The sequence below is a fragment of the Dasypus novemcinctus genome, chromosome 2 (genome assembly GCF_030445035.2).
Source record: "Dasypus novemcinctus isolate mDasNov1 chromosome 2, mDasNov1.1.hap2, whole genome shotgun sequence".
NCBI lineage: Eukaryota > Metazoa > Chordata > Mammalia > Cingulata > Dasypodidae > Dasypus > Dasypus novemcinctus.
The window spans coordinates 66,670,753-66,698,347 of record NC_080674.1 but is presented as its reverse complement, the minus strand read 5'-3'; the positions used below and the strand labels follow the sequence as shown (position 1 = coordinate 66,698,347).

The window sequence follows — 27,595 nt, the reverse complement described above, 5'->3', positions numbered from 1 at the left end:
TCCCTCAATTTGGGAATTATTTAAAAATAAGAATAAAAATCAAATAGGTTTATTGGGGGGAAAATACAACAAATGTAAGATATTAGCTATAGTTAGTAGTAATGTTTTGACAATGCTTTCCTAGTTTGTAACAAATATTTCCCAACAATACAAGGTGTTGGTGGTGGGAGCCCTGTATGATAATATGCATGTTTGTTTTATAAGTCCACAACTTATACTATACACTTATTGTTTATGCATGTTCATGTATGAATTATAAAGTAAAATTTTTTAAAATCTAAGACGTTTAAAAGCACGTAATACATTACTAGTTTGAACCTATGTTCTGCCTGCTCTAAAGGCCATTCACTACATTTTAAAAGGGGACCGACACTGACTGTCTTTTCCTTAGCTTTTCTATTTATCGTTTGTCGCATCAACCAACACTGAAATGTCAGCTCTTCTCAGAATAAGATGTAGTTCATTGATGAAAGTGTCTTCACTCAGCTCAAAATCTCTGACTGCACTGAGGAAACGCTTTTTTCTATATTTCTTCCACTTCTTGCTGCAGGTGGTTTATTGGGGATTGGCTGGAGTGCAGCAAGACTTGTGATGGTGGAACGCGCACAAGGGCAGTGCTCTGCATCAGGAAGATTGGCCCTTCTGAGGAGGAGACACTGGACTATAGTGGTTGTTTAACACACCGGCCTATTGAAAAAGAGCCCTGCAACAACCAGTCTTGTCCACCTCAGTGGATAGCTTTGGACTGGTCAGAAGTAAGGAAATCTGAGGCTGTATGTTTTGAGATGTCTTAACTATCAATGCCAAAGCATTTAATATTAAGGACACCTGAGCATGTGAGCATCTTAGAACTTAACAAGTAAGGACTACCTAACAGTGAATTTGGCCATGTTCTTGTTTATTGCTGCTTGTTAGGAAGTAAGCGTTTTTCAAGTCAGGGAAATCAGTGAGAAACTAGTCATCAATCTGATTTTGAAATATCTATAGTGAATTTGAAAGTACATATAGTGCTTATTCGTTTAAGTGTTTTTTCTCCTTCCTACTCTTGAGCAGCATTACAGACTCAGAATTAGTGACATGTGATTAAAAACTGATGTTCAAAAGGAAAGTCAACAACCTTTCTTACCCCTAAACTTATTGAAGACCTAGATTGCCTTTTTCTATAATCTCAGTGGAAAGGCACAGATTACTTATATCTTTTAAAAAAAAAATAATGTTCTAACCTAAATATGTAACTCTTAGATATGAGTCTTTATCAATTCATTATCACTTGATAGATATCTATATCTATATCTATTTATATATCTATATATTTTAATTGTCCTGGGAAAGAAGCATAGAACTGAGGTTATACCAAAAAAGTCAAAGATCAGAATTTCCCATTACCTCTACTTAAATAGTTGGTAAGGAAGCCATAACTAGGATAATGTTTTTCTGGCATGCATATGCCACAAAAGAGCCTAAAAAATATCGAGGGGCCCTCAGAGAGATTACCTTATAAAATATGAAGTAAGATATAGAATTAATCCTTGACTCCTTGGAATTCATCAGACATAAACAAATATACACTACACCCTTCTCCACATTTCCTAAAGGATATTTGAATCCTTCTTAGGTGTTGGTTAATGTTAAAAAGAATGAGTACATGACTATTTAACTGGAGATTATTCTCTCAAGTTAGTATAAAATTGGATGCATTTCAGATTCTATTCTAATGTGTTCTGCTAAAAAAACATTGTGGTAATTGCTTTGGGTGTTTGCTGTAGACCTCAGTAAGCTAAGCAGTTTTTCAAAAAATAAAAATTAGGAAAAAATTGTTCTTTAGGAACCTCTGAATGAAACTTTTTGCTTAAGGTACAGGGCTTAAAAGAGGGACTGGGTTTCAGACTGTATATGGAAGTGGAGATTCAGACCAGTTGTGGTTATCAATGGAATCTTGGACAAGAAATGGAAGTGTTTTCCCAAGTATGAGCAAGCTCATAGAGTCAAAATCTGGAATTTGGGTTACTAGGAGACAGGGTAGGGATGGGAAATGGGAAGTTAGGGCTTAAAATGTGTAGGCTTCTTATTTGACATGTTTTGGTAATGAATGGTATTGATGGTAACACAACATTGTGAGAGTAATTAACAGCACTGAAATATATATTGGAATATGATTAAAAGGGGAAATGTTAGATTGTATATATAGTAACAGAATAAAAATTTTTTTTTAATCCATTGAACTATACTACACAGTGAACTTTAAGTTGAACCATGACTTTAATTAATAGTACAATTATAAAAATGTACTATTGTCAGTTGTAACAAATGTTCCACACCAGTGCAAGATGGTGGTGGTGATGGGGTAGTATATGGGAATCCTGTATTTTATGCACCATTGTTCTGTAAAAGCACAATTTCTCTAATAAAGGGGAGGGGGGAGAATAAATGGGAGATAAAATTGAATACAGTAATGCGAGGGAATAGTCAGGCTTGAGTACAGAACTATACCACACAATATCCTTCTAGAAAAAGTAAGAAAAAATAGACAAAAACATAAGAAGAATCAAGAAGAAAATTCTGCGAACCAAGAAAATACCAAAACTTCTTCATATACAGACTCATTCCTCATTGGTCTCCTGACTGCATTAAATTTTTTAACATAAAACTACCAAACAATCATCTTAAGAAATAGCTGACATGCATTATTGATATGCTTCTATTCTAAATACATTTTAAGATTTCTTCTGACTTTAACCTCAATGTGAGTTGTACTTCTTTGTCATTGGAGTGTATACTCCTCTTTGCCTTTTCCCTTCTCTTAGATTTCTGATTCTTATCAATCCAGTCTTTGAAGTGACTTGATCAAATGGATCTAAAAGACTCTTAGGCATTCCTGGAGGCTGCCTGAAGAAATAAGTATGAGCCAAGGGGGCTTTTACTCACCTTTCTGCTATCTTCTTTAAGATAGTTGAATGAAGCTTAGGGGAAAGGAGTGGTGCTGAGGGTGTAGAGTGCGCATGGAGGACTGCCACCTCAAATATAGTGTTGGTAGCTGCTATTGTCTCTCCACAGACATCCAAGAAACTATTCTGGCATAAGCGTAAGTGAAGAAATGCTTTGGTAACTTTCTGGAAGATTCTAGTTGAATATCATCTTTTCCATCCTCTCCATCCTTTGTTCAGGAGGAAATAGATGATTTTCCCCCATACAGTCCCTCCTATTTATTTTCCAAAAGGGTGGGGGATAGGGAACACTCACACTCTTCCTTTTCCTTACTTAAACAGGCCACTCACCTCTTCCCTAGATGGGTTAAAAAAAATAAATAGAATTAAGTGAAATAAATGTCTATAGAGAACAAAGTGAAAACAGTAGTTTGTTCTTCCCAGAGTAATGGAACACTTCCCACTAATGAAAAGAGGAGGTCCCAACAGAAGAACAGGCAAAGTTTAATTTCTTTCAGTTAACCTTTTGCAAATATTTCACGCGATTTTCTGTTGACACGCCTATGAAAACTTCCCTCCTCTTTCTGTTCCTCACCTCTGCCCCCTCCTCACTTCCAACTATCAACTGTCTGGAGCATTGCTAATCACAAGGGTGAGGTTCAACTGGTAAAAACATGTTGCAGCTAGAGGAATTTACCCTTTGACCCTTCCCTTTTCTTTGCAGTCTGCTCTAAATACAAAATTTCCATTGTTGGAAAGCAGGAACCATTTTCCCCACCAGTGAAGCCTACTGGGTATTTATTAGAAAAAAAACACACCAAATTACCTCAATGGAAAATGGCTCCTCGGCAGCCTTTTGAAAACCTAATGTAGCCACAACTTTCTCAATTCCTATGATCTATTCTTCATTCCTAGGACCATTCACGCTATTTCGGACTTTATTTTGTTTTTGCCTTCTCTTGGAAAGAAGCTCTTAAAAGCATCAATGCATACTGTGGATGGGCCCCAGCAGTCTTTACCTATTCTTTTGAAATCAGAATAATTTCATTTGACTCTCACAGAGTACCCATGAAAAAGGTCTATTTTTCATACTTATTCTTGGATAAGTAGATAACTGGCATCATACTGAACTGACTTTATAGACCTAACATTTAGTTAGAATCATTTGAGAAAGTTGGGGAAGTAATCTCCCTTCATGGGACCATCTTGTTTGGCAAGACAATTGTGACACCATTTCACTTACTCCTAGGTTCTACTCTGGTCCTATGATTAAGTAAATCAAACCCACCTCTCCAGAGAGAACTCATTCTAACCCCAAGACCTTACCATTTCTATGCTTTACAAATAAACGCCAAATTGTTTTTCCTGGTGTGGTTTTAAATACTTTTTTCTGAAAAAAAAAAAAAAAGGTTTTTTTGCTTCTTAATCACAGAACATTAAGTTAAAACATAAATGCATCTCTCATAAAAATCACCTCTTATATCCCAGGGAGATGAAAATAAAAAACAGATGGTTTGGTCAGATTTTGAATAATTGCAAAATTCTGAGCATATGAATAAAAGATGAAATAACCTGCAATAAGGAGAAATAGCAATAATTCTACTAAAGAATGGATTATCTACTGAAATACTATCTTCTATCTAGTGGTTTATCTTCTACCTAGTGGTTTATTATAAGAATGAATGGAATGGATTTTGATATTTATAATAGAGCTTTAATATTAAAAAATGATTCATATTAAATAATTAAGTATTCAATTTTCTAATAATAATTAGAAATAATTAAATTTTATTGCACACTCAAAAGTGTGCAAAAATATACTTTTTCTGTGGATAGAGTCCAAAATTTATCTCTAGAGAATGCTATGAAGTCATTAAGTTAGTACCTATTAATCACATTTATAACCATGACTACATACTGTTTTTCAGGACTTCTTATATTTTAGATAGCTAAATAAAACTGAGGTTGTCAGATAGATAAACACATTTATTTATCAGAAGGCTAAAGAAAGGCATAGATGAAATTTAGGCTAAAGAAACCAAAGGGAAGAAATAGAATTAAAAACAAGCTGAGAATATCTCTGCTTGAACATCTCCGGCATACAGTGAGAAGTTTTGCTGGAGAGAGTACTACTTAGAATGAAGCTGGTCTTAAGTGACAACTTTGTGCCATCACTATTTTTTATAAGTAATTTTTAAACACTTAATTTTATAGTCACCCTTAAGAAGTGCAATTTTTGCAGAGATCAGAGATGAGAGTCTGGCTTTTGACATATGTTTTTTGGAGCTAGATCTGCAGGGCCCAGGACTAGTGTATTCATTGAATAAGAATGTGGTAGAAATAGTTTTCAGTCCTTCACTATTTTGAGAATCCAGTTCATTATCTCCCTACCTCTACTGCTACAGGATAGAATATCCTTGGCTTATTTAGTGGAGTTGTGGCTGTAATGCTCTAAAATGATTTCTTACCTCAGTAGAAGATGTCATTGTATATTCAGCTTTGCATATTACTGCTTATTGTCCCACAGAGGGTTTGCCTCATTTTACATTTATCTTTCAGAACTTTATTCTGTTAGGAAACTGACATCTGGATTTAACTATCTTTCTCTGTGCTTCAGTTTCTTCACCTATAAAATGGGCATGATAATAGTACTTACTTTACTTCATGAGGTTTCTGTGAAGATTAGGTAGATTATTACATGCAAATAAAGCCAAAAACCAAAAAACACTTTAGAAGAGTGCCTGACACTTAATAAACATTTGTGATAGTGGTTCTTCTTTTTTTCTTCTTCCTCCTCCTCCTCACTCATTAGTTCTTTTTTTATTTGTTTTGGTTTTGCTTTCTTTCAGTTTCCTGGGGTCTTCTCAGATACAGATGAATGAATTGTCTATTCTTGCATTGTCTGCCTCATCTAATTGTAAGCAGGATTTGGCATATGCTCAGTGGAAAGACTGGTAGATAGTACTACGTTCTTATAATAATAGCAGGAGCTTCTTGCCACTGGAGAAAGATATTAGAATAAACAAGGGACACTTGTCCCAGGTTTTAATATGTGTATGTATGTATTTTAAAATGTGAAGGGGCAGAGGAATGGTACAAGTACAGTTTTCAATAAATGTCAATTTAGAAAACCAACTATAACCTCGAAATACTAAAACTGAACTCCCTATATATCTTGTGTTTCTGCCTACTTCCATAATTTTTTTTCTTCCCCTTTCCCCCACCCTACAGGTTTTTTGCTGTCTGAGTTCATTCACTGTGTGATCTTCTGTGTCTATTTCTCTTTTTATCTTCTCTTCTCATTTTCTCCTCTAACATTGACTGAGATTCAATCCTGAGGACCTCCAATGTCAAGAGAGGTTCCCTTTTACTTGTACCACCTCAGTTCCTGGTTTCTGTTGCGTCTCACCTTGACTCTCCCATTCTCTCCTCTTGTACTTCACCTCAACTTATTTTTTTATAATATTTAATAATTATTATGGTGGAGCAGGTGTAGCTCAGTTGTTGAGCTCCTGCTTCCAATGTACGAGGTCCCAGGTTCAATCCCCAGTACCTTCTGAAAAAACATTAAATTAAAAATTCTTATTACATATTCTCGTGAATTTGTTTCTGCCAGTGCTAACAGAAACCTGTGAATAATAGTAATGACAGAGGAATGGATAATGATCAGGCCCTGAAGTATGAGTCAGAATGCCTAGGATTTAATTCCAGCTCTACCACTTAGTATTTTTTTAACCTTGATTAAGTCACTTAAACTTTCCTCATCTGTAGCAATTCTCAAAAAGTTTTTTAAGAATAGTGTATGTGAAAGTATTCTGTGAACTGTGAAGCTCTGTTGGAATGTAAGGTAGTAATTTTATTTTCAATTATTATAGTAAGCATTAAATGAGTGGCAGAAATCTTCTAAGTCTTCAACTTCTAACCTCAGTGGACAGTGGAGGAGAACTGGTATGAAGTGAAGATAATGGAAATGGGCTAACACAAATGGGGCACGCTCAAGACACTTGGGATCAGGACTTTATTCATTCTATAAAAATGTATTGCATGTCTTGGTTTCTTCAAATATAAAGTGATAGGGTTGTTATAAGGACTCAATAAGATAATGTATGCAAAGTTCATAGTATACTGCTTGATACTCAAAAAATGCTCAGTAAAAATTAGCCTTAGCATGGCTCTTCTATTTAATAGCTGTATGACTTTATACCAATCACTTTTTTTTTAATTAGAAAAGTTGTGAATTTACAGAACAATCATTCATAAATACAGAACTCCCATATACTTCCCTATTATTAACAGCTGGCATTGGTGTCGTACATTTGCCACAATTGATGAAAGTACATTTTTGCTTTATTTTATTAACTATAATCCATTATTTAACTGTGTAGTGCAATTCCGTGATTTTTTTAATTTTATTTTTAGGGAATGGGAAGTTGAGGCTTAACATGTACAGAGATGCTATTTGGAATGATAGAAATATTTTGGTAATGGAGAGTGGTGATGTAGTACGGCTTTGTTAATGTAATTAATAGGACTGAAATATATATCTGAATATGGTTAAAAGGGGATATGTTACGTCGTATATATGGTAATAGTATCCAGTCCCTTCTGGACTAATCTCCAGGCTACAAGGGAGATCCAGTCCTGTTGCTGTGCCGTGTTTTCAGCTCAGCCAGGCACCTCCCATCTTAATCAGGCCCTTGATCCCTCGAAGCAGCCAGTGATGGACACTCCTCCCAGGTATTACAAATGCAATCTACAATAAAGAGCTTGCTCACTTGAGGAATCTCTCTGGAAAAAAGTAGTCAGTTGTTTACTATTTAATATATTCTTGGTCAGGGGTAATATTTTCCTTTCAAATAAGGTAACTTCATGCTTAGCCAGATGAGTACATAGTGGAGGGGTTTCTATGAAGACTTTGCACATAAAATAAAAAATCTAATATGTAAAAAAGGATAATAATTGCCATCTCACAGGAAAAATCTCATATATAAAACAGGATAATAATTTCCATCTCACAGGATTTTAGTGAAAACTAAATAAAGAATAGCATTTAGTGTAACACGTGACTCATACACTGTGTGCTTAATGGTAGCTGCTAGTGGTAGTAGTAACAGCAGCATTAACATTGTGCCTGGCACTGGCCTAGCACTAAGAAATACTGTAAATTGTTCAGTATGGCAGAGACATAAAGCAATGACTCCAAAGAGGTAAACAGAGCCTTACCATCAGGATCTAGTAAACATATTAGAGTTTGAAAATTTATCTTGACAATAGTGGACCATTGTCTTACTATTAAAATCAGAAGAGAATATGATCAGAATTGTGCTTTAGAAAGATCCCTGACTGTATAGTTTAGAGAGCGGATTGGAGTGAGGCAAGAGCAAAATAATGGGAGATTTGTTAAGAAAGCACTTGCAGTATTCCATGTAGGAAATAATATTTGTCCGAATTAAGGTTATTGGCAGTGGAGATGGAGAAAAAAATTGACAGATGTGAGAGAGATTTAGAAGTTGGATAAATGAGATCTAGTGATTGATTATATGGGAAAAGTGAGGCAGCAGCAGGAATAAGGATGTTGATTTGGCTATGAAAAAGAATGACAGGGATCCAGAATTTCCCTGTTGCTCTTTTAGTCCCTAACCAAAGCCTGTTCTTTGAGCCATATTATAAAGAACAGTATGCTCTCCTCCTTTGAAATGCATCTTAATGAATCTTTTTTTAAACTGTAGGAAATATATTATAACACACATTGTTATGTAGAGATTGCATAGGATCCTTGATGTTTACCTGAAAGAATGTTAATATATTTTTCTTTCTCTACCTTATGTAGTAGGCTCAAGGATTGTCCCTGACAAAGCCACTCAGGGATATATGTATATAGTGTTCACTCGGACACCCCTATCCTAATCAAGCACATCTCCTAGAAAAATAAGTCAGGGATATCCTCACCTGATGGTGAATCCCAAAAATTATCCAGAATTATACAGGACAGCATATATTTTTGAGTGCTTTACTCAAAGCTCTCTGCTGGATACTGAGGGGGTACAAAGATGAAACAAAAGTGGACCATAAACCCAAGGAGTTTATGGTCTGGGAGTGATGAGATGACTTCTACATGTGTGACTATATAACAGGTAGATGGTGATTAGGGGCACAAGAATTTATATATTCTACATCCTCATTTATGATATTTGCTATTAACCATGTGTTCACATCTATTTCCTGCATACAACTGTAAGTTCTTTGAGGGTAGAGACTGTCTTATTTGTTATTATATATCCCAAAGGACCGTATAATTCCTGTAGAGATCTGGAAATGTTGTTGAATGAAAGATAAAAATATCATGCTTAGACGGTATGGTTAATGTCCTCATTTGACTCAGAAAATACAGCTTTAAAGAATAGGTACAGACGTGCAGGGGATGAAGATTGAGGCTTTGGTCCACTGCCATGTTAAATAGGAACCTGACTTCTAGACATAGATCATTCCGATTAGCCTGGAGAAGAGGTAAATAATAGGGTTTGTGACTTAGGAAAAACATCTTTTCCTTAGTCTGGAGAACAGAGTGGACCAATTCTAAGGAACAGTCAGATTTATTGTGTTTAACTGATAGGCAGGAGAGATGTTCAGTTCAATAAACCTTTACCTGCATCCATGTAGTTTTAGCTACCACACTATAAGAATACACATCTAAATCAACTTTTTGTTTGCTTCACAGAGATAAGTTTTCATGGTTTAGTAATAACATAAAAATTCTTTTCAGAAGACTACACCCAACAAGTAGGAAACTTAAGATTCCACATTCTAAAAATTAGCATCTTATCACAGCTGAATGAGGCCAAGGATAGGGAGGAATAGAGGAATGAACCTATCTCCAGTAAAAAAGAAAATAAGTTAGCCAAGAAAAGCAAACATTGGACTTAGCTCTTAAAGACCTTAGGGAAAGATGAAAGTACTACTGCCTAAAAATGTAAGGAATTTTCATATCTGAGAAACTTTACCTTGAATTTTGTGTGTATGTATACTGTATACCCAAGCACACATATACTTCAAGAAACACTTTCTTCAAATTTTCCTCTGTTTTTAGACTGTTGTTATTCATCAGTATTTGTTTTGTTTCCAGTGTACTCCAAAATGTGGTCCAGGATTCAAACATCGTATTGTTCTGTGCAAGAGCAGTGACCTTTCTAAAACATTCCCAGCTGCACAATGCCCAGAGGAAAGCAAGCCTCCTGTCCGCATCCGCTGCAGTTTGGGCCGCTGCCCTCCTCCTCGTTGGGTGACTGGAGACTGGGGCCAGGTAAAACTATTATTCTATGAGCTCCTGTTGAAGCAGTACCTTGGGACATGGACCTGAGGTTTCTCATTTGGTCATTGTAAGGGCCCAAGATATGGGTAATAAATAACATACAAAAACCTGGGTATGAAATATAGGTGTGATACATTGCGCAAACACCAGCAGATATAAATGGGCACACACACAGATATATTATTGCCACATTTGCTTACTCCTTGGAACCCAACATTTTAAGTTAAAATTAAGAGAAATAGTCTAGTTGGCCAGAGATTTGAACAAGCTACCAAAACTTTCTTCTCCCAACTCTCTCAAGTAATTCAAGAAAAATCAGTTAAATCAGGGATCTTAATTTTCCCACTTGTAAAATAGCCATAATTCCTCTTAGGTTTATGAGGATTTTAATTAACTTGATAGTGTGATATAGAATCTTTGAAAGGTTATTAATATTTATTCTGCAATTGATTTATTTTAATCTGATAGACACCATAAATTGGGAAGCAGATATATAGGACTTTGGCATGTGTTTTATATTAGACTCATTTCCATTTTATATTCCAATTCCTATTTTTTCTTTATTCTTTCTCACCTACTTTTAAATTGTGTAATCTTGCTGTAAGCCACCTTGAATCCTTCAAAAACATGTTGGTACATTTGGATAGAAGGAAACTTAAGTATTGTTCTTCTGAATGTCAAGGAGGAAATCTATCAGGTTGATAGATTAACCTATCTAAAATATTTTTTAAAATAATGATGTCCTTGGAAATAAATTTCCATCCAATCGATGCCCTTATTCCTGTAGTTTCATAATTAGCCTCATAGATTATAACACATTTTCTAATATCTGAGACTTAAATAAATCAAAATGGTCTATAGCTAAGCCAGTGTGATTTTATATGTGCTCTGAGCTTGCCATTACTTATTAAAAATGGCATTTCATAGAAGTAGTTACCAAATTTCTGACCAGTACTGACTAAAGTTCAGTACTGCTAAAGTACTGCAATATCTATACATCTCTTTTGTTTCATTTGGGAGAGGGCAAAGATTTTAACACCCCATTAAGGTAAACAAATATGCCTTCTCTGTGCTTGGCCTTGTGGAAAAACAAAAGAAGTATACTCATAAAATAATTAATGCTTTGCATTTGTATAGCAATATTTGGTTTAGATTACAAAGTGCTCAAGTCAATACAAATGATGAAGTTAATCTTTGCATGCAATTAAGTGTCAAAATGTGTTTCACTGTAGAGTAACAGTTTCATAGTACATACATGATATTATGCTATTAAAGGATCAGTACAGACATGCTTTCAGGATTTATATTTTAAATCAGGTAGGTATTTCCTTCCTTTTACATTATTTGTTTTGATGCACTGTTATATAAATATAAGGTGAAAGTTTTTTTGTGTTAGTGATTCCACCAAATTTACAGGTAATTTGAGATTATTCCTTTAAATGTTCTCAAGTCCTTTTCCTCCCACCTACGTTTTCAATCAAGTTCCTAAAGTTGAAAATAATCAGTGAAATTATATGTAAAATTACATTTAAAAGATGATATAATAAAATTTTAGAGTGTATTCAATTGTCATTCTATATTAGAAACTTAAAAATAAGACACTGTCTTTAAGAATATCCTTCCAAGTCCTAAAGTGGTTTGAAAGATTTTTTTAGCAAATCCAGCAGGGCTTGCAAACACCATCATCATCCCCCATCTTAGCACCTGTTAGCTCCTTATCCCTTTGATCACAAATCTCCCAGATTTTCTGGGTGGCAGACCCAGAGAATAGATTCAGTTCCATTACTCAGCCTGGACAGCTGATCAGTTCCACTAAAACTAAGCCACTCAGAGAGTAATTTCAGGTCTGAATCCCTGAAGAGATGAAAAAGAAGAGGGAGGCATGTTAATGCCTAATACCAGACCTGATTCTCAGGTTTGTGTGACTGACAATACCTTGGAAAAAATGAGAACTTATTTAAGCTATTTTTTTTAAACTGGCTCCATCTCCAAGTCATCTTCAAGCAGTTATATTGAACTAATATTTTGACATAGAATATTCCACTAGACCATCAGGTTATTTGCAGACAAACCTGTAATAGATAGGAAACAACAGGGTGATCTCCTGACCCTAGAAACTCTTGATTATTGTACTTCATTATGAGAATTTTCTCATTACACTCCTATTAGAGTTTACCAGTCTGCTTAGAATTGCTGGAGTGATGTCCTAAGAAATTCCCACGTATTGTTTTCTGGGAACTAACTGCTTCCGTTTTCTAGGGTAATGATATAAACATGAGCTGGAATTTCCAAGTTTGTTCTGTAGTAGAATGAGCTAATCGTAGAACTCTACAAGATGAACTACGTATGGGCATTAAAAGCTAATATGGGTAGTGCTTGCAGTGACACCATGTCTTTTTTTACCTCCTAAAAATTGTTGAGATCAATATTTTGTTTCTCTCTGGCCTTTGGATTTAGTGTTCTGCTCAGTGTGGCCTTGGACAACAGATGCGGACAGTTCAATGTCTCTCCTTCACCGGACAGGCATCTGGTGACTGTCCAGAATCTGTTCGGCCTCCATCGATGCAACAGTGTGAAAGCAAATGTGACAGTACCCCCATTTCCAATCCTGAAGGTGAGTTTGTCATGGAGAAGGGGCCTAGGAGCTCAAACACAACGGTGGCCTCTAATGACTCATCTACTGGTTACCAGGGTTTAAAGAAACTCCTGTGTCCCCTGTTTTGTTATATAGCTTGTACAGAGCATTTACAAAAGCTATATGGTAGAGTGGGAAGTATATTGGTCTGATAATCAGGTAACCTAAGCTTTTACTAACTAACTGTATAACCCTGTTAAATCACTTAACCTCTCTGGGGTTAAGTTTATTTATCTATAAAATGAAAGATTGGGGTGGATAATCTCTAAGGTCACACTGAACCTAGCATTCTGTTGACTTGTTCTAGAACTCTAGGGATGGTTTCTAATGAACCATTCTTTTTTTGGTTTTATTTATTTATTTATTTATTTATTTCTCTCCCCTTCCCCCATCTCCCCCAGTTGTCTGCTCTCTGTGCCCATTTGCCGTGTGTTCTGTGACTGCTTCTATTCTCATCAGCGGCACCGGAAATCTGTGTTTCTTTTTGTTGCATCATCTTGTTGTGCCAGCTCTCCGTGTGTGTGGCGCCATTCCTGGGCACACTGCACTTTCTTTGGCGCTGGGTGGCTCTCCTTATGAGGCACATTCCCTACGCAAGGGACACCCCTGCGTGGCAGGGCACTCCTTGTGCACATCAGCACTGTGCATGGTCCAGCTCCACACGGGTCAAGGAGGCCCGGGGTTTGAACCGCAGACCTCCCATGTGGTAGGCGGATGCCCTATCCATTGGGCCAAGTCCACTTCCTGAATGAACCATTCTTAAAACTGAAAACTTTAGTTTTTGATATGACAGTGGATCAGCACTATCATGAAGATAAAATTCATGCTTATTATACATATAATGAAAGCATATGTTTGAAACTGCTTGTTTTCAAATGCTAATTTTCTCATTGAAGAAAAGTGTAAAAAAGATTATTATATAGCCATTTATATAAGAAGGCAAATGGCTTTGGGGTCTGTTCTTTTTCCTGTGTAGTAAGAAAACTCTCTGTTAACAATGGATTCCTGTGAGTTTTCTTTTCCCTTATTTAAATAGGGTACTTTGTTGATTGATTGAAGCATTCATTTGAAATGTTTTGAATGCCCACTATGTCAAAGGCACTATGACAAAAGCTATGGGGGAGGCAAAGACAAATTTGGCATAGTCAGGGAGTTCAGACTGCCTTCCTATGGAAACAGAAGCATGATCACATACAGGCACCCGAACAATATCTGGAGCCATGAATTTAAATTATGTAAGAACCCCAGGTATAGGGTTCTGCTTAAAAGACTAAACAAAACAAAAATAAGGAACTATATTATATATATAAGGAATATATATCCAAACAATTTTGTTAATATTTTGCAAATGAAAATTATATACTCATAAACCTATTAAACAGATATCTATTCCTTTTGAGCAGATTTATCCAATATGTTTTTTTTTTTTTAATAATATTTACTATTTTTAAAGTGTTTCCATAGGAATTTCATTTTAGGAAGAGCAATAATTATCCTGGATCCCAAGATGCAAAGCACTTCTCATTTTTGCCAATAATCTTATTTTTATACATGAGCCTCAACCCAATATGCTTATTGTAGATATAATTTAGCCTTTCACAGAAGTATACCCCTATCCTACATTCATTCAAAAACATAATAAAATAAAAATCAAGTTCACTACCCTGTGTTGAGTATTATGTTCACCCCTTTATATATAATAATACCTTAAATATTTCATATATGTATACATGAATACACATATTTATATATTTTATTTTACATAATCCTGACAGCAGCCCTCTGAGAGTTGGTATTACTGATGAGAAAACTGAGACACAGAAAGGGTTAATAACTTGCCAAATTACAAGACTAGAAAGTGGTAGAGGCGGCGGACTTGGTCCAGTGGTTAGGGCATCCATCTACCACATGGGAGGTCCGCGGTTCAAACTCCGGGCCTCCTTGACCCGTGTGGAGCTGGCCCATGCGCAGTGCTGATGCGCGCAAGGAGTGCCCTGCCACGCAGGGGTGTCCCCCGCGTAGGGGAGCCCCCACGTGCAAGGAGTGCGCCCCGTAAGGAGAGCCGCCCAGTGCCAAAGAAAGTGCAGCCTGCCCAGGAATGGTGCCACGCACACGGAGAACTGACACAGCAAGATGATGCAACCGAAAGAAACACAGATTCCTGTGCCGCTGACAACAACAGAAGCGGACAAAGAAGATGCAGCAAATAGACACAGAGAACAGGCAAGGGGGGGGGGATAAATAAATAAATAAAATCTTTTTAAAAAAAGAAAAGGAAAGAAAGTGGTAGAGTCAGGATTTGAACTCAGATTTGGCAGAGCTCAAGGACATATCAGTTTCAACTACATTTAAGTGTTATTCTTCTTTTTTTTTAAAGATTTATTTATTTATCTCCCCCCCACACACACACACATTATCTACTGTCTGTGTCCATTCGTTGTGTGTTCTTCTGTGTCTGCTTATATTCTCATTAGGTGGCTCCAAGAACCAGTCCTGGGACCTTCTGGAGTGGGAGAGAGGCAATTACTCTCTTGCGCCACCTCAGCTCCCTGTTCTGCTCTGTCTTCTTATTTTCTCTCCTCTGTATCTCTTGTTGGGTTATCTTGTTGCACCAGCTCTTGGCTGACACTCCTGTGTGGGGCAGCATTCTGCATGGGCCAGCTTGCCCTCATCAGGAGACCCTGGGCATCACACTCTGTACCTCCTATATGATAGATGAGAATCTAACTGGTTGAGCCACATGCATTTCCCTTAAGTGTTATTCTTAACTCACTCTTTAAAACAGAATATTTTGACATGAAAACAGAGTTGTTGGTTATGAAATGGGCACTTGTGCATGACTGTCAGCCTAATTCAATAGGTTGAGCCTCAGTCCTTGTAAAAAAGCTGGCATTGTGTATGTTGAAGTTATGTTTAGCTTCATTATATGCCATTTTAGTAATTTCTCCAAAAGCTTCTCTGTAGTGGATAATTTTTATACATGGTCTTTGCAGCTGAAGATGCAATAATGTTTTTAGAGTGGGTAGATATCATTTGCTACTGCACCTATTTCTGCCTTCAATAAATTACCTTAAAATGGATAGGTGTTACTCTGAGGTTTCCTGAATTATATGGAGAAATGCCTCTTGGTAATTTCATCTGCCTGGCCAAATCACTTTTTATTAATATTAATACGAAGTAAACAGTTAAGACAATATTTTTAGCCTTTTCAGTAAAGGAGGGAGCTTTTGAAAAGTAATTAATCCTACAAAGTATGACTAATCTCAGAATTGTTACTCCCTAAAGCTCTTGAATCATTTAAAAGAAAAGAAGTGCTCCTTTTTCAAAATTTAATTTAAAGTATAAACAGCATGTCTGTCATAACTTGTTTTGTGTTCTCTTTAGCTTCCCAATAGCATATATTGAACATTTTTAAATACCTGAAACCATTTGTTCATTTAATCAGCAGCTAATTATTGAATACTTGCTGTGGCCAGCCTCTCCTATGCATTATGGAAAATTCAAATACATTTATAAGTTCATAGTCTTACAGGGCAAATACTTTAAAAACAAAAAGTAGAATGTGTTATGTGTAGCAGTTTACGTAAGTGCTAAGGTTGCTCAGAAAGACTAACCTTGGGGATCAAGGCAGGCTTCACAGGCAGTAGTCTACGAGCCAACCTTAATGTATAGTTGGAAAAACCCAGGGTGTGCCCTGGGAAAAGTGGATAAAGCAGGTGAGCTGAATTGTCATCCTAGAGATACAGAATAGGCAGAGAACATGGATTTCAAAAGACAAGAAGCCTTTGCATGAAAGTAGTGGTGAGTGGTCTGATGTGACTCATGGGAATCAGATCAGAGAAGGTAGTAGAGGAGCCCTTTTCCTTAGCACAATCAAGTTTCTTTGGCTCTTAATGAGAGACTGACAAGGGCAGCTCTGCCTCAAGACAGGGTAGGATCAGAGAAATCTCTTGGAATCTAAAATATGGTCTTTCAGTGGGGGTGTATAGTAATAGTTGTGAACTTACAAAACAAATACATATAACATCATACAGGACTCTCATAACTCAACCTACCACCAATACCTTGCATTGTTAAGCATTTTTAATTAATGACTAAAGAGCATTGTCAAAATATTACTACTAATCAAAGTATTTTTCCCCCAACCCACCCTATTATTCTTCCTCTGAATGTCATAAAGACCTTACAGGCAGAGGGTAAGCGTTCTCCAAAAAGAGTCCAAGCTGATCATGAAAGGATCATTTCCTGTGTATCCCAACTCCCTCCAATGATACAAGTAGGCAGGCTTTGCAGGGGCTTCTAAAATAAATAGAAAAGTGCTGCATTTGAGGAGTTGGTCTTGTATCCTTTGGACCAAGTCAAGCCTTCAAAGCCATAATGAATCTGAATCTAATTGCATCCTATATTCACAAGCCTCTGCTCAGTGCTTTTGAAGTCATGCCTTTTAGGTCAGGGTTTTGAATGATTAATGTAGAGCGCCTGGGAAAAACCCACTGGCATATCAGTAAGTAGATTCATGCATTGCCTATGAAACAGATTATCTAATTTTATCATTCAACTCCACCAAAACCAAGATTACCAACTAGACCCACTCCTGCATGACTGGAGTTACTTCAGATTCTGGCTTTCAGCTCTTGATTATTTGCAAGTCTCCATGGGAAGAATTTTGGAATGCTCCATATGGTCATTCTCATCAGAAGTCTCTGGCCTTCAGTGAAGGGCAACTTTACCCACACAATGGATAAAGGCCACACAATATTTCCTGTAAACAACACAATGAAGATCTCTCAATTTCCAAATAAGCCAGCAAGAATAAAGGTAGAAAGAATGTCTTATCACTCTCCTCCCAGCAGAGTACCTAGTGGGTACATGATGACAATAGAAGAGAAAAGCAGTTTTTTCATCTCTAATCCTTGATCTTGTTGGCTCAGAGTCCATCACTTAAAATGCAATAGATATAAGCTTATCTGCATGAAGAAAACACATTAATAAGATCAAACCTTCAAAACAAATCAGTTACAGAATTATTATATTACACAAAGATTCTTCTTTTTTTCTTTTTAAAAGATTTATTAATTAATTTATTTATTTTTCTCCCCTTTCCCCCATTGTCTGCTCATCTGTATCCATTCTCTGTATGTTCTTTTGTGTCTGCTTGCATTCTTGTCAGGTGGCACCAAGAATCTGTGTCTCTTTGTAGAGTCATCTTGCTGTGGCAGCTCTCTGTGTGTATGGCACCATTCCTGGGTGGGCTGTGCTTTTGTCATGCAGGGCAGTTCTCCTTGTAGGGCACACTCCTTGTGTGTGGGGCACCCCTGCGTGGCACGGCACTCCTTGCACAGAGCAGCACTGTATGTGGGCCAGCTCACCACACAGGCCAGGAGACCCTGGGTATCGAACCCTGGACCTCCTATATGGTAGGCGGACGGTCTATTAGTTGAGCCACATCGGCTTCCCAAAGATTCTTCTTAAAGTAAAGGATTCCTTTAAGTAAATCCCCTAGTATAACTTTATTTGTATTCTACTTGGGTATTTAAAAATACCTTTAATTTTTGGATATTTTAATCAATGCCAACTGAAGATCAGTCAGAAATTAAGACAGAACATTGCTGCTATTCTTATTTCAATGGAAAAATGTGATTTAATTTACATGTAACTTTTCCAGAATGGTTTTATCACCTAAGGAAGCTGAACCTGAGGAGCAGCAATCCCTATTTATATTTGTAATAGCCTAAATTGGTGGGCATATGGGTAGATGGAAGGAGAAGCAATTTATAAATCTTTTATTTTATTCATTATTTGTTATCTATTATTTAGTCAGATTCCACATATAAATATAAACAGAAAATCTGTGACTTCACTTGTATTTTGCTCAGCTCAGAATTTTCCTGGTCCAGCAAGTCTTCCAAAAATGGAGTAACAAATCTCAAAATAAAGTCATGCCCAGGGAATATCCTTCTTTGTTTTTTCTTCAGACAGACTTGGTTTTTAGGGTAGTATTTTCTCAGGAATGAGCTAAAATATTGCACCCTCATTGAGACTCTCAGAGCCCAACCCACTGCTTCTTTCTTCCCATCAGGTGAAAAGAGAGAATAATAATTGATGATGATAATAACTCAATAACTAACATTTATTGAGTACTTTCTATGCATCAGACACTGTTCTAGGCAACATACATAAGGATATACATATAGACATATGTATATGTACATATATATGTATTATATATATTTATATAAATTACTATAATCAGTCCTATTTTACAGATGAGAAAAAAGGCAGACAGAACTTAAGTAATTTGCTGAGAATAATAACGTTTATAAATGGTAGAGCTAGAATTAGACCCAGGCAGTCTGGCTTAGAATTTTATTTCCTTGTGTTATGAAAAGAGAAACAACTAGTCCTCTTCTATCTGTTTATCAATTAAGTAATTTTGATATTTTGGCAAAAAAGGCCAAAGCTAATGTTTATTTCCCCCCAAATCCTGTGGCAGTGCTGTAACAATGATAAGAGCTTATTCTTCCACAAAAATATTCTTGGCCTAAACTTTTTTGGTTACCTTTTACTGGACATGACTTTTAGAGAGGAAAAGGAAAAAAATACCAAGTAACTTCCAAATTAAAGTATATGGAGATCTTTTCACCTCAAATTCAAATTTGATCTGCCAGATAGTACCTTGTTTCTTTTCTTTCTTTTTTTAACACAAAGTTTTAAGAAGTTTTTCATGTCGCTCCTACCTTCTTTCAGGCAAAATTTAAATTTATTAAGAATACTTGTGTGGAAAGTTTTAATTTAAATTTCTACTACTGGTTCTTTGTAAATCAAATATTGAATAAGGGAATTTGCTGATGGCAGAGCTTCTGTTTTTAGAGGATTTGAGAGTTCCAGGTTTAAATTTTATGTCCTTCACTGAAAGAGTCTTTAATGAGATCAATAAAATTGTTATCTTACCTTTCAATAATAAGAACTGGAAACTTTCTCATTTCTTTGCACTTAATTTTCCATGTTTATCATATGGCTCAGGTACCATAAACTTCATTTTGTATAACTTTAGTGGATTTCTGCAGCTGGGAAAAAAACAAGCAAATAAAAAAGCCAACAACAACAACAACAAAAACCTGCTCTGTTACACTGAACTTCACCTAGCACTCTGCCTGAATCTTAATTACTTTAAACAATTTACCCAGGAATCCTCGGTATAACCACCTGGAAAAATGAGGGTGGAATTTTGATTCTGGGAGGCATATGGAAATTTAATTACTAGGTTTGCAAAGTATTTAAAAATATCCCAGATAAAAGTGAGCAGAGGACTGGAAAGGAATATGAATATCATTATTAGCAGGATAGGGTGGAAAGAGGATTGAGAATCAAAGACCTGTTTCCCTTTCTCTACACTCGCCCCCTAGTGCCACCTTCTGCAATCATCCTCAAGGGGAGATGGAAGAAAGAATCATGTATTCACCTCTGGCTTTGGGAACTGTGGCAATTCTAGCACTGAGGAGAAAATACACATAGGAAAAAGGAGGCCGTGTCTCACTTCCAAATTAAAAAAAGACATTTCTTCATGTTTCCATAACCCACAGACTGCTGCCATTTGAGGCCAACCCCTCAGAGCTTTCCTCTTTGTCTACTGTAGTTGCTGAATCTATGCCACTGTCAGCAATCCTTTTCATTCACCCAGTCCCATCCCAATGCCTTACAGATGCATAAATTCTCTTGAGGCATGTATACTTTGGTATCAAACAATGCAACTCATGTTTGATTTTGGATAACCTTGCACTGCTGAATAAAATAACCCTTGAGAAAGAAGCAATAAAATTGCTGTAAGAAAAATGACTCATGTTTCCAAGCAGTCTAAACTGATCACTTATCCCAACAAATGGTAATTCTTTCAAGACACAGTGGGCATACACCATACTTACAAATGTCTGGGAGAAAAGCCTTGAAAATATATTTTTTTAAAGTTTTTGTTAAAATATATCAAAAGAATGTTTCTGGTAGGCTGGACCAGACAGGGTATGCTTAAAAACAAAAACAAAAACCACACGGGTGTGAAAGCCAAGGTGGATTGGCCCAAGGGAATGGGAGTAGAGGCCTTGCCAGACAGCCGGGCTCATCAGTTTGTTCAGGTACTTGTTTATGTGCCTCTAATTGTTTTCCATTTTCTGCCCCATTCATTAGAGTGCAAAGATGTGAACAAAGTGGCTTATTGCCCACTGGTGCTGAAGTTCAAGTTCTGCAGTCGAGCATACTTCAGACAGATGTGTTGTAAGACCTGCCAAGGACACTGACCCATGGAAAGCCAGAGCTAGAGCCTTGTCATTTCATCATGGAAATACGTCCATCAAAGAGAGCCACCCAGAGGAAGAGGATTGATGTCCTTGCAAATACATTACCCTGTGGAAAATGTAACCACTGGTCAGCCGTAGCTGACAGGATTTCAATATTATTTTAACTTCTGTGAAGTGGGATTTATTGATCCAAAGTTCTGGACACGGTATTAGGAGGGAATGCCAGATTGGAGAGATCCAAACAACACAGGGAGACTTGCTTACTGTGGAACGTTTGTGTTCTTTTGAGTAAATCCAATAGCCTGTTTACCTCCTTGGACCATTAAGATAATTTTTATTATGGACTTAGCAATGACACTGAATCCATTTGTATTTAAAACTGTTTAAAATGTAGCTGGTCAACGATGGAAGTAAAGAAGATTCAGAAATCTTAGGTCATAGCTTAAAAATATTTACTATACTTTATCTCACTACAACAGCACCAAATTTAAATTATAAAACAGGCTTTGAACTGTAATTTAAGGAGCAATTATAAATCAAAAGTAATGAAAGTTTGTATTATTTTTCTTCATTCCACTTAATTTCCTTGGAATAATCCCATTCTGAACACTGCTGTGAGCCATATATAAAACTATATTAAAATGAAGAACAATAAGGGACTTAGTATAAAGCAGTGCATTAGTTACTGCAGCTGTGCGACCCTATAAATTCAGTGCTAAAAGGCTGTGGCCAACTTGCCATTGTGCACAAGAAGCTGAGATTTCCATTAAAACTTTAAGAGAAAAACGTTACAATCTCATGCAGAAGCCAGACCTGAGGTGTGGTAGAGACTAAAGAACCAGGCTCTCTGCTACCACCACACAGAATGCCTCCCTTCTTATTTAAGACACCCTAACTCACTTGCATATATATCCTCACCAGTCACAGAACGGCTTCTGCCCTGTTGGATTGTTGCGCATGTGTTGAGCTTACTGAGATGATACCTTGCAAAATATAGGCTGGCTCGGTAACAACCAGGCAGACCCTTTTGCAATTTGCTGACAAATATGATGGGTTCCAGATGTCCCTGCTTTGATATGGTAGAAGGGCATTTATTTATATGAGGGCAAGTATGTGTGTGTGTGGGCGCTTTTGAATGTGTGGATAGATGAGTGTGCTTGTACATAAATGTGCTATTTCTGTGAGTTTTAAAGTAGGTAAGGGATAACAACCAAAGAAGAACTCATGAAGACTAGAGATCGTAAAGCGTAATTTCCACAGTTACCCAACCAAGTATTTTGTATTTCTTTTGTATACTCTGAATGGCAACCAAATGTGAAACCCAGTTTGTTGGGCAAGTCAAATTCCAAAATCAAATGCGCCTAAATAAAACAACTAGCTCATGTTTTCCCTATCCTCAAGTTTCACATCGTGCTCATCAAAAGACTCAACAAAAGCGATTCAAAACAAGAGGGTTCATGTTTATATTAATATTTTGTACTTGAACACTTGCAGCTTGTAGCAGGTACTACCTGAATGTGCTTTGCGTCCATCATGCCTCTTTTGCTCTAATATAGCATGTGTATACCATGTGTACACCAACACCTAAAGTACATCAAATGGCTACTTCCTAAAGATAGTATTTGCAGTTAAAGAGCATGTTTGACAAATCCATCACAGAGTTCTGAAACTATGTGCCAGGTGTATCACATACATCATGACCTAATGTGAATGGTTAGGTGTTTTGTTTTGTTTTTCAGAAAAGAGAGACTCTTAGACTTCAAAACCCAATCTAAATTTTCCATGTTTGCTTTGGACAATTGATATACGATGTTGTTCTACATGCTTAGTCATGTCCAACCTTATTTTATCACATGTGTTTTCTCTCAGCACCACAGCTCATGTCCCTGAGCTTTCCAAACACCACAAAACAACTTGATGTATGAGAGTGTCCTTGCAAGTTCCTCTCTGTGCTGCCCTTAGAAACAGCCCAAGTGCCATTTTAGCCATTCAGCAAAGGGGTTACCGCACAGCACCAGCACTGCACCCTTAGAGGAAAGGAAAGGAAAGGAGGGATGGGGGGGGGAGGAAAGAAGGCAGGGAGGGAGGTTTTTGTAACATTTTAGGTATAGGTTTGCGATCAGGATCTGATTTTCTCTAGGGCACCAGCATTAATACCAGCTCATGCTTCTATTTCAAAAATATTTCTTACATTACCAATAGGCTACTTTTTACCTTACCTGGGCACTGCGCAATGCTCTAACTCATGTTAGAAGACTAGGGCAGCCAGTTGTTCCTCCAGGATGTGCAACAGCACCAAGTTCAGGATACAGAGAACTCCCTGGGGGCATCATCAGGCTACCTTTCCAAGGGAACCAAGCATAGACTATAATGGGATTTATAATTATTCAAATAAGGCCAGAATTTAAACTAAGTGGGAAAAAAATCATATTCCATGGCACATGACAATGCTGCTGCTACCCTAGGCATCCTTGTGGCTACTTGATGCTCTCTTCCTAAGTGATAACAATAGGATTGCCAGTGGGTGCTGAGTCACCAAAGCTGGCCCTCCAAAAGTAGTATACTATGGTACTTGGAGAGTCCTAAGGAAACTGGTACCTGACAGCTGGAAGCAATATCCTCCACTGGTATAAAGGCCTCACAAAAAAAGGAAAGGTAAAATGTACCCAACTGATTAAATTCCTCAAGATGCATACGACTCCCAAAACTTTTTTGAGTGAATGTCACATAAGTATCCTTAATAATACAGAATGAAATTACTTTTGTATTATTATGATTAGTTGTTGCTTATTATTTTATATTCAGTATTAATGTGGTACACTGTTACTTTTTTTTGCTTTTGTAAATTATATTATAATTTATTGCCATGTTTCCTAACACTTTTCCTACTTCCATTCCCCTGCTTGTAATGAAAATGAAAAAGACATTGTAACACTTGATGGAGTGAAATTCCACACAGTCACAGTTTTTTTTTAAACATAGATAATTTAGTAAAAATAAAAATTCAGCTTGTAAGAATGATTCAGATGAAAGTTGTCTATTGCCTGAAAAGCTGGTGTTAAAATTGCAGTAGAAATATATCTCATAGGATACCACAGCTGTGTTGTCCAAGTTACACAAGTAGTATCCAGGATTGAAATGATCTCTCACATCCTTATTACCCTCTCCAGAGACTGAATCTATTAGTGAGTTCTTTTCAGTTCTATCTAAATGCAAAGGCCTCAGATATGTCTGGTGGAGCTATATCCCCAGATGCCACCTGCCAGCCATTCTCAGGCTAGAAAGAAAGCCCACACTGGCACTGCCCCACTCTGTCAACTGCTAGGCCTGCAACTGTTCTCGAAAAGCACTCCCTCCTTCCATTGCCCATCATGTAAATTCTTTGGTATAGTAGGGGGTACAAGATATTTTGTTGTTGGAAAGGGTGCTGAACAAAAGTATTCATATTTGAAGAATTTTTCTACTCAGGTTCAAAAGAAACTTTCTACCTTTAGACATTTCCTCTTAAACTGTAGATGAACTAATGGCTCAGTGTTTTGTGGAGCTAAGGGATATTGCAATATACAGAGGTAACTCAGAAAAAAGTAAAAACTCAGCAGTTAGTATGAAGGTGATCATTCTATATACCAAGCTATTTTAATACTGTCATAATAACATTAATTTCATAACAACATTGGACTTTTTCATTTACCCACACCCACCCCCCCATAAACACACGCCCAATCTTATACATTATGAGAAATCAGGTTGGGTCAAGTGAGCTGATAAGACAGTCTTGGGTGAGTTTTACCCCCAGGTCATCCTAGGATCCTGAAGTTGCTGAAGTGTTATGAATGCGCAGTTAGTGAGATGACTTCATGTGCCCATCATTTAACCTTCCATTGCCTCTGCAGAGAATAGTTCCACTGTGGAGGTGGGAATGCCAAGAACCAAGGCTTGCCTCAGCTTAGATTCCTCTGATTCAGAGTTCATCTTTTCATTCACAGTGCTTTCCAAACTTCCAGTTAAATGCTTTTCACCCTTTGAAATATTAACGGGCACTGTCCTTCTGCTTAGGACATTGACTCCAGGGACAGTCTGCCCACTGTGGAGATTCTGTACCTCCCCAGACATTGATCCTTTATGCTCTAGATGGCCAGGTGAATTTTTTTTAAGTAAATTAGGAAGAAAGTTAGGTGTTGATCTTGGTAACAAAAACGTGTGAATTTGCATTGCTAGGATCATTCATTACTTTAAAAAGAAGAAAAAAATAATAATTCAAGGAAGAAAAAAACAAAGCCAAGTCCAAGAGGACTGGAAAATTCTAAATATATTGTCCCAAGAAAGAAAAGATCAGTCATTGAACAAGATAAGCTGTGTTTGAAATTCTATCTCATCCATATCATCAGACTGTATGGAATAAACTAACATGCTTTCAAAAGAATGGCTGTTCACACTGGTTTTGTGCCCCAGATATCAAAAGCCTCACCCCGGAATTTAAAAATAAAATGGTCCTTTCTCCCATGTCTTTTTCAAAGGGTTATTTCTAGCCTTCCAGTCCCCCATTTCATCCATAGATGATATCTGAGGCCAGAATAGAACTGGTTTGAGAGGTGGTTCTGCTCCATGGGAGAAACCAAGGTTATATCCATATTGTCTTTTGATAGATGGTTCCTCTTAGGTCCCTGGAAGCCTTGAGCTGCATAGGTGATGAAAGCTAATTTCCACTGCATTGTCTTGTATTCACCAGAATGGCACTGTGTGGTTACAAAGGGCCCAGTGGGGCCTAATATCCCCAGTACCAGAGATTAAGGAGCCTGAATATTCATGTTCCCTTCAAGGTACAGAAAACCATGCATAATGACTCAGATTTAACTGCTCCAGACCTTCAGGTTTGTGAAAGTCAATCAAAAGTTATCTTCTTGGATCTTTGGCTTGGTTCTTTTTTGTTTCTTTGTTTTTTTAAAGGAGTTACTGGGGATTGAACCTGGGACCTCATACATGGGAAGCAGGTGCTCAAACCACTTATCTACACCCATTTCCCAATCTTTGGCTTGGATACCTTACCCTATGGGGCTTCACATAAGAGTGGGCAAATTATCCCACCAGATCAAGGCCTCCTGAAAGCTAGGGGGCCTTCCTCAAGCCAAGGACTCAACAGCGACTGGCCTCATTAGCTCAAGGCTGATGTAGTTCTTGCAGGAGCCTGTTCTGTGCTCCCCAGTAAGGGCAGTTGTGAATAGCAGACTCCCTTATGGGCCCACTGAGCTGTGTTCATCTTGTTTGAAATTCCTGCTGGCAGAGCAGTAATTGAGATAAAGACCCTAAAAATCCAAAACAAAGTTGGCAGCTGAAAGTTCGAGGCCAGGTATGGGCCTCTCTGTTTGGAAGTGGCATCAGGCATGGTCACTCCTCATACAACCAACACTAGCTGAATATCTACTTTGTCTAGGAGCTACACTTGGCACCTTGACACTTGGCACTCTCTCATTGGATGGGTTAAAACAACCCCATTAGGACAATGTTATCAATTCCCCTTCACAAGTGTCAAAACTGAGACTCTGAGAGGTTGAGTTGTCAAAGATCACAGAATCGGTGAGGGGGAGTTGGACTTCAAAGCGTCACCTTTTTGGCACACTGGGGGTGGGGGCGGGGGTATGGGGAGCTAATTTGCTCTGCATCCGGGTCAGGGATGTTGGAAGGGTACCCCTCTGCTACAGATAAAAGTTTCACCAGGCCAGAGAAAATGAGGCCTTCCTTCCTAGGAAGTAGTGGGTCCAAGGACTTGGGAGAAGAGGTGTCAGGGGTCCAGGAAGGGCCAACTTTGGGCTTCTGTCTTGGTAGGTGGTGTTATTCACTAAGAAAACTCCTATGTCTGATGACCAAATGACAGGTGGGGCCCCAAATGGTTTCTAAGTCTGTAGTTAGTGTTAGTGGGAAGAGGAAACAGAGGGTTGGAGACATTCTAGAATGAAAGTGGACTGCAGCCAAACACTCACAATTCAAGGTGCTTTCATGTCCCCTAAAATGTCTTATTTTGAGTCATAGAGCCTGTCCCTGCCCAACAGTCCCCCATACCATTTCCAGATATGCCAGATAACCTAGAACACCACAACTGGAACACAATGATTCCTGCATTTGCTTTGGGATAAGTTTTGAATGAAGAAGAAAAGTGGGTGCAACAGTTTGTATTTGGTGAATCTCAAAAAAAGATTATGGGGAAGTGGATTTGGCCCAATGGATAGAGCATCTGCCTACCACATGGGAGGTCCAAGGTTCAAACCCAGGGCCTCCTGACCCATGTGATGAGCTGGCCCATGTGCAGTGCTGATGCGCACAAGGAGTGCTGTGCCATGCAGGGGTGTCCCCGCGTAGGAGAGCCCCACATGCAAGGAGTGCGCCTCATAAGAAGAGCCGCCCAGCACGAAAGAAAGTGTAGCCTGCCCAGGAATTGTGC

General features: G+C 37.7%; 1 protein-coding gene across 8 annotated transcripts in view; it reads left to right on the top strand.

Annotated features, from left to right (window-relative positions):
• The window catches only part of ADAMTS6 (ADAM metallopeptidase with thrombospondin type 1 motif 6), a 313,210-nt gene extending 289,030 nt beyond the window's left edge, over positions 1-24,180 (top strand). For all 8 annotated transcript variants that reach the window (XR_011645856.1, XM_071208283.1, XM_058309311.1 and 5 more), the window contains 4 exons: positions 551-755; positions 10,048-10,224; positions 12,691-12,847; positions 21,050-24,180. Coding sequence is in view for 7 of the 8 variants with exons in the window: in XM_071208283.1 (XP_071064384.1) it covers positions 551-755; positions 10,048-10,224; positions 12,691-12,847; positions 21,050-21,159 (649 nt within the window). In the remaining variant the exon portion in view is untranslated. The remainder of the gene's footprint in view (positions 1-550; positions 756-10,047; positions 10,225-12,690; positions 12,848-21,049) is intronic.
• Positions 24,181-27,595: the final 3,415 nt, after the last annotated feature.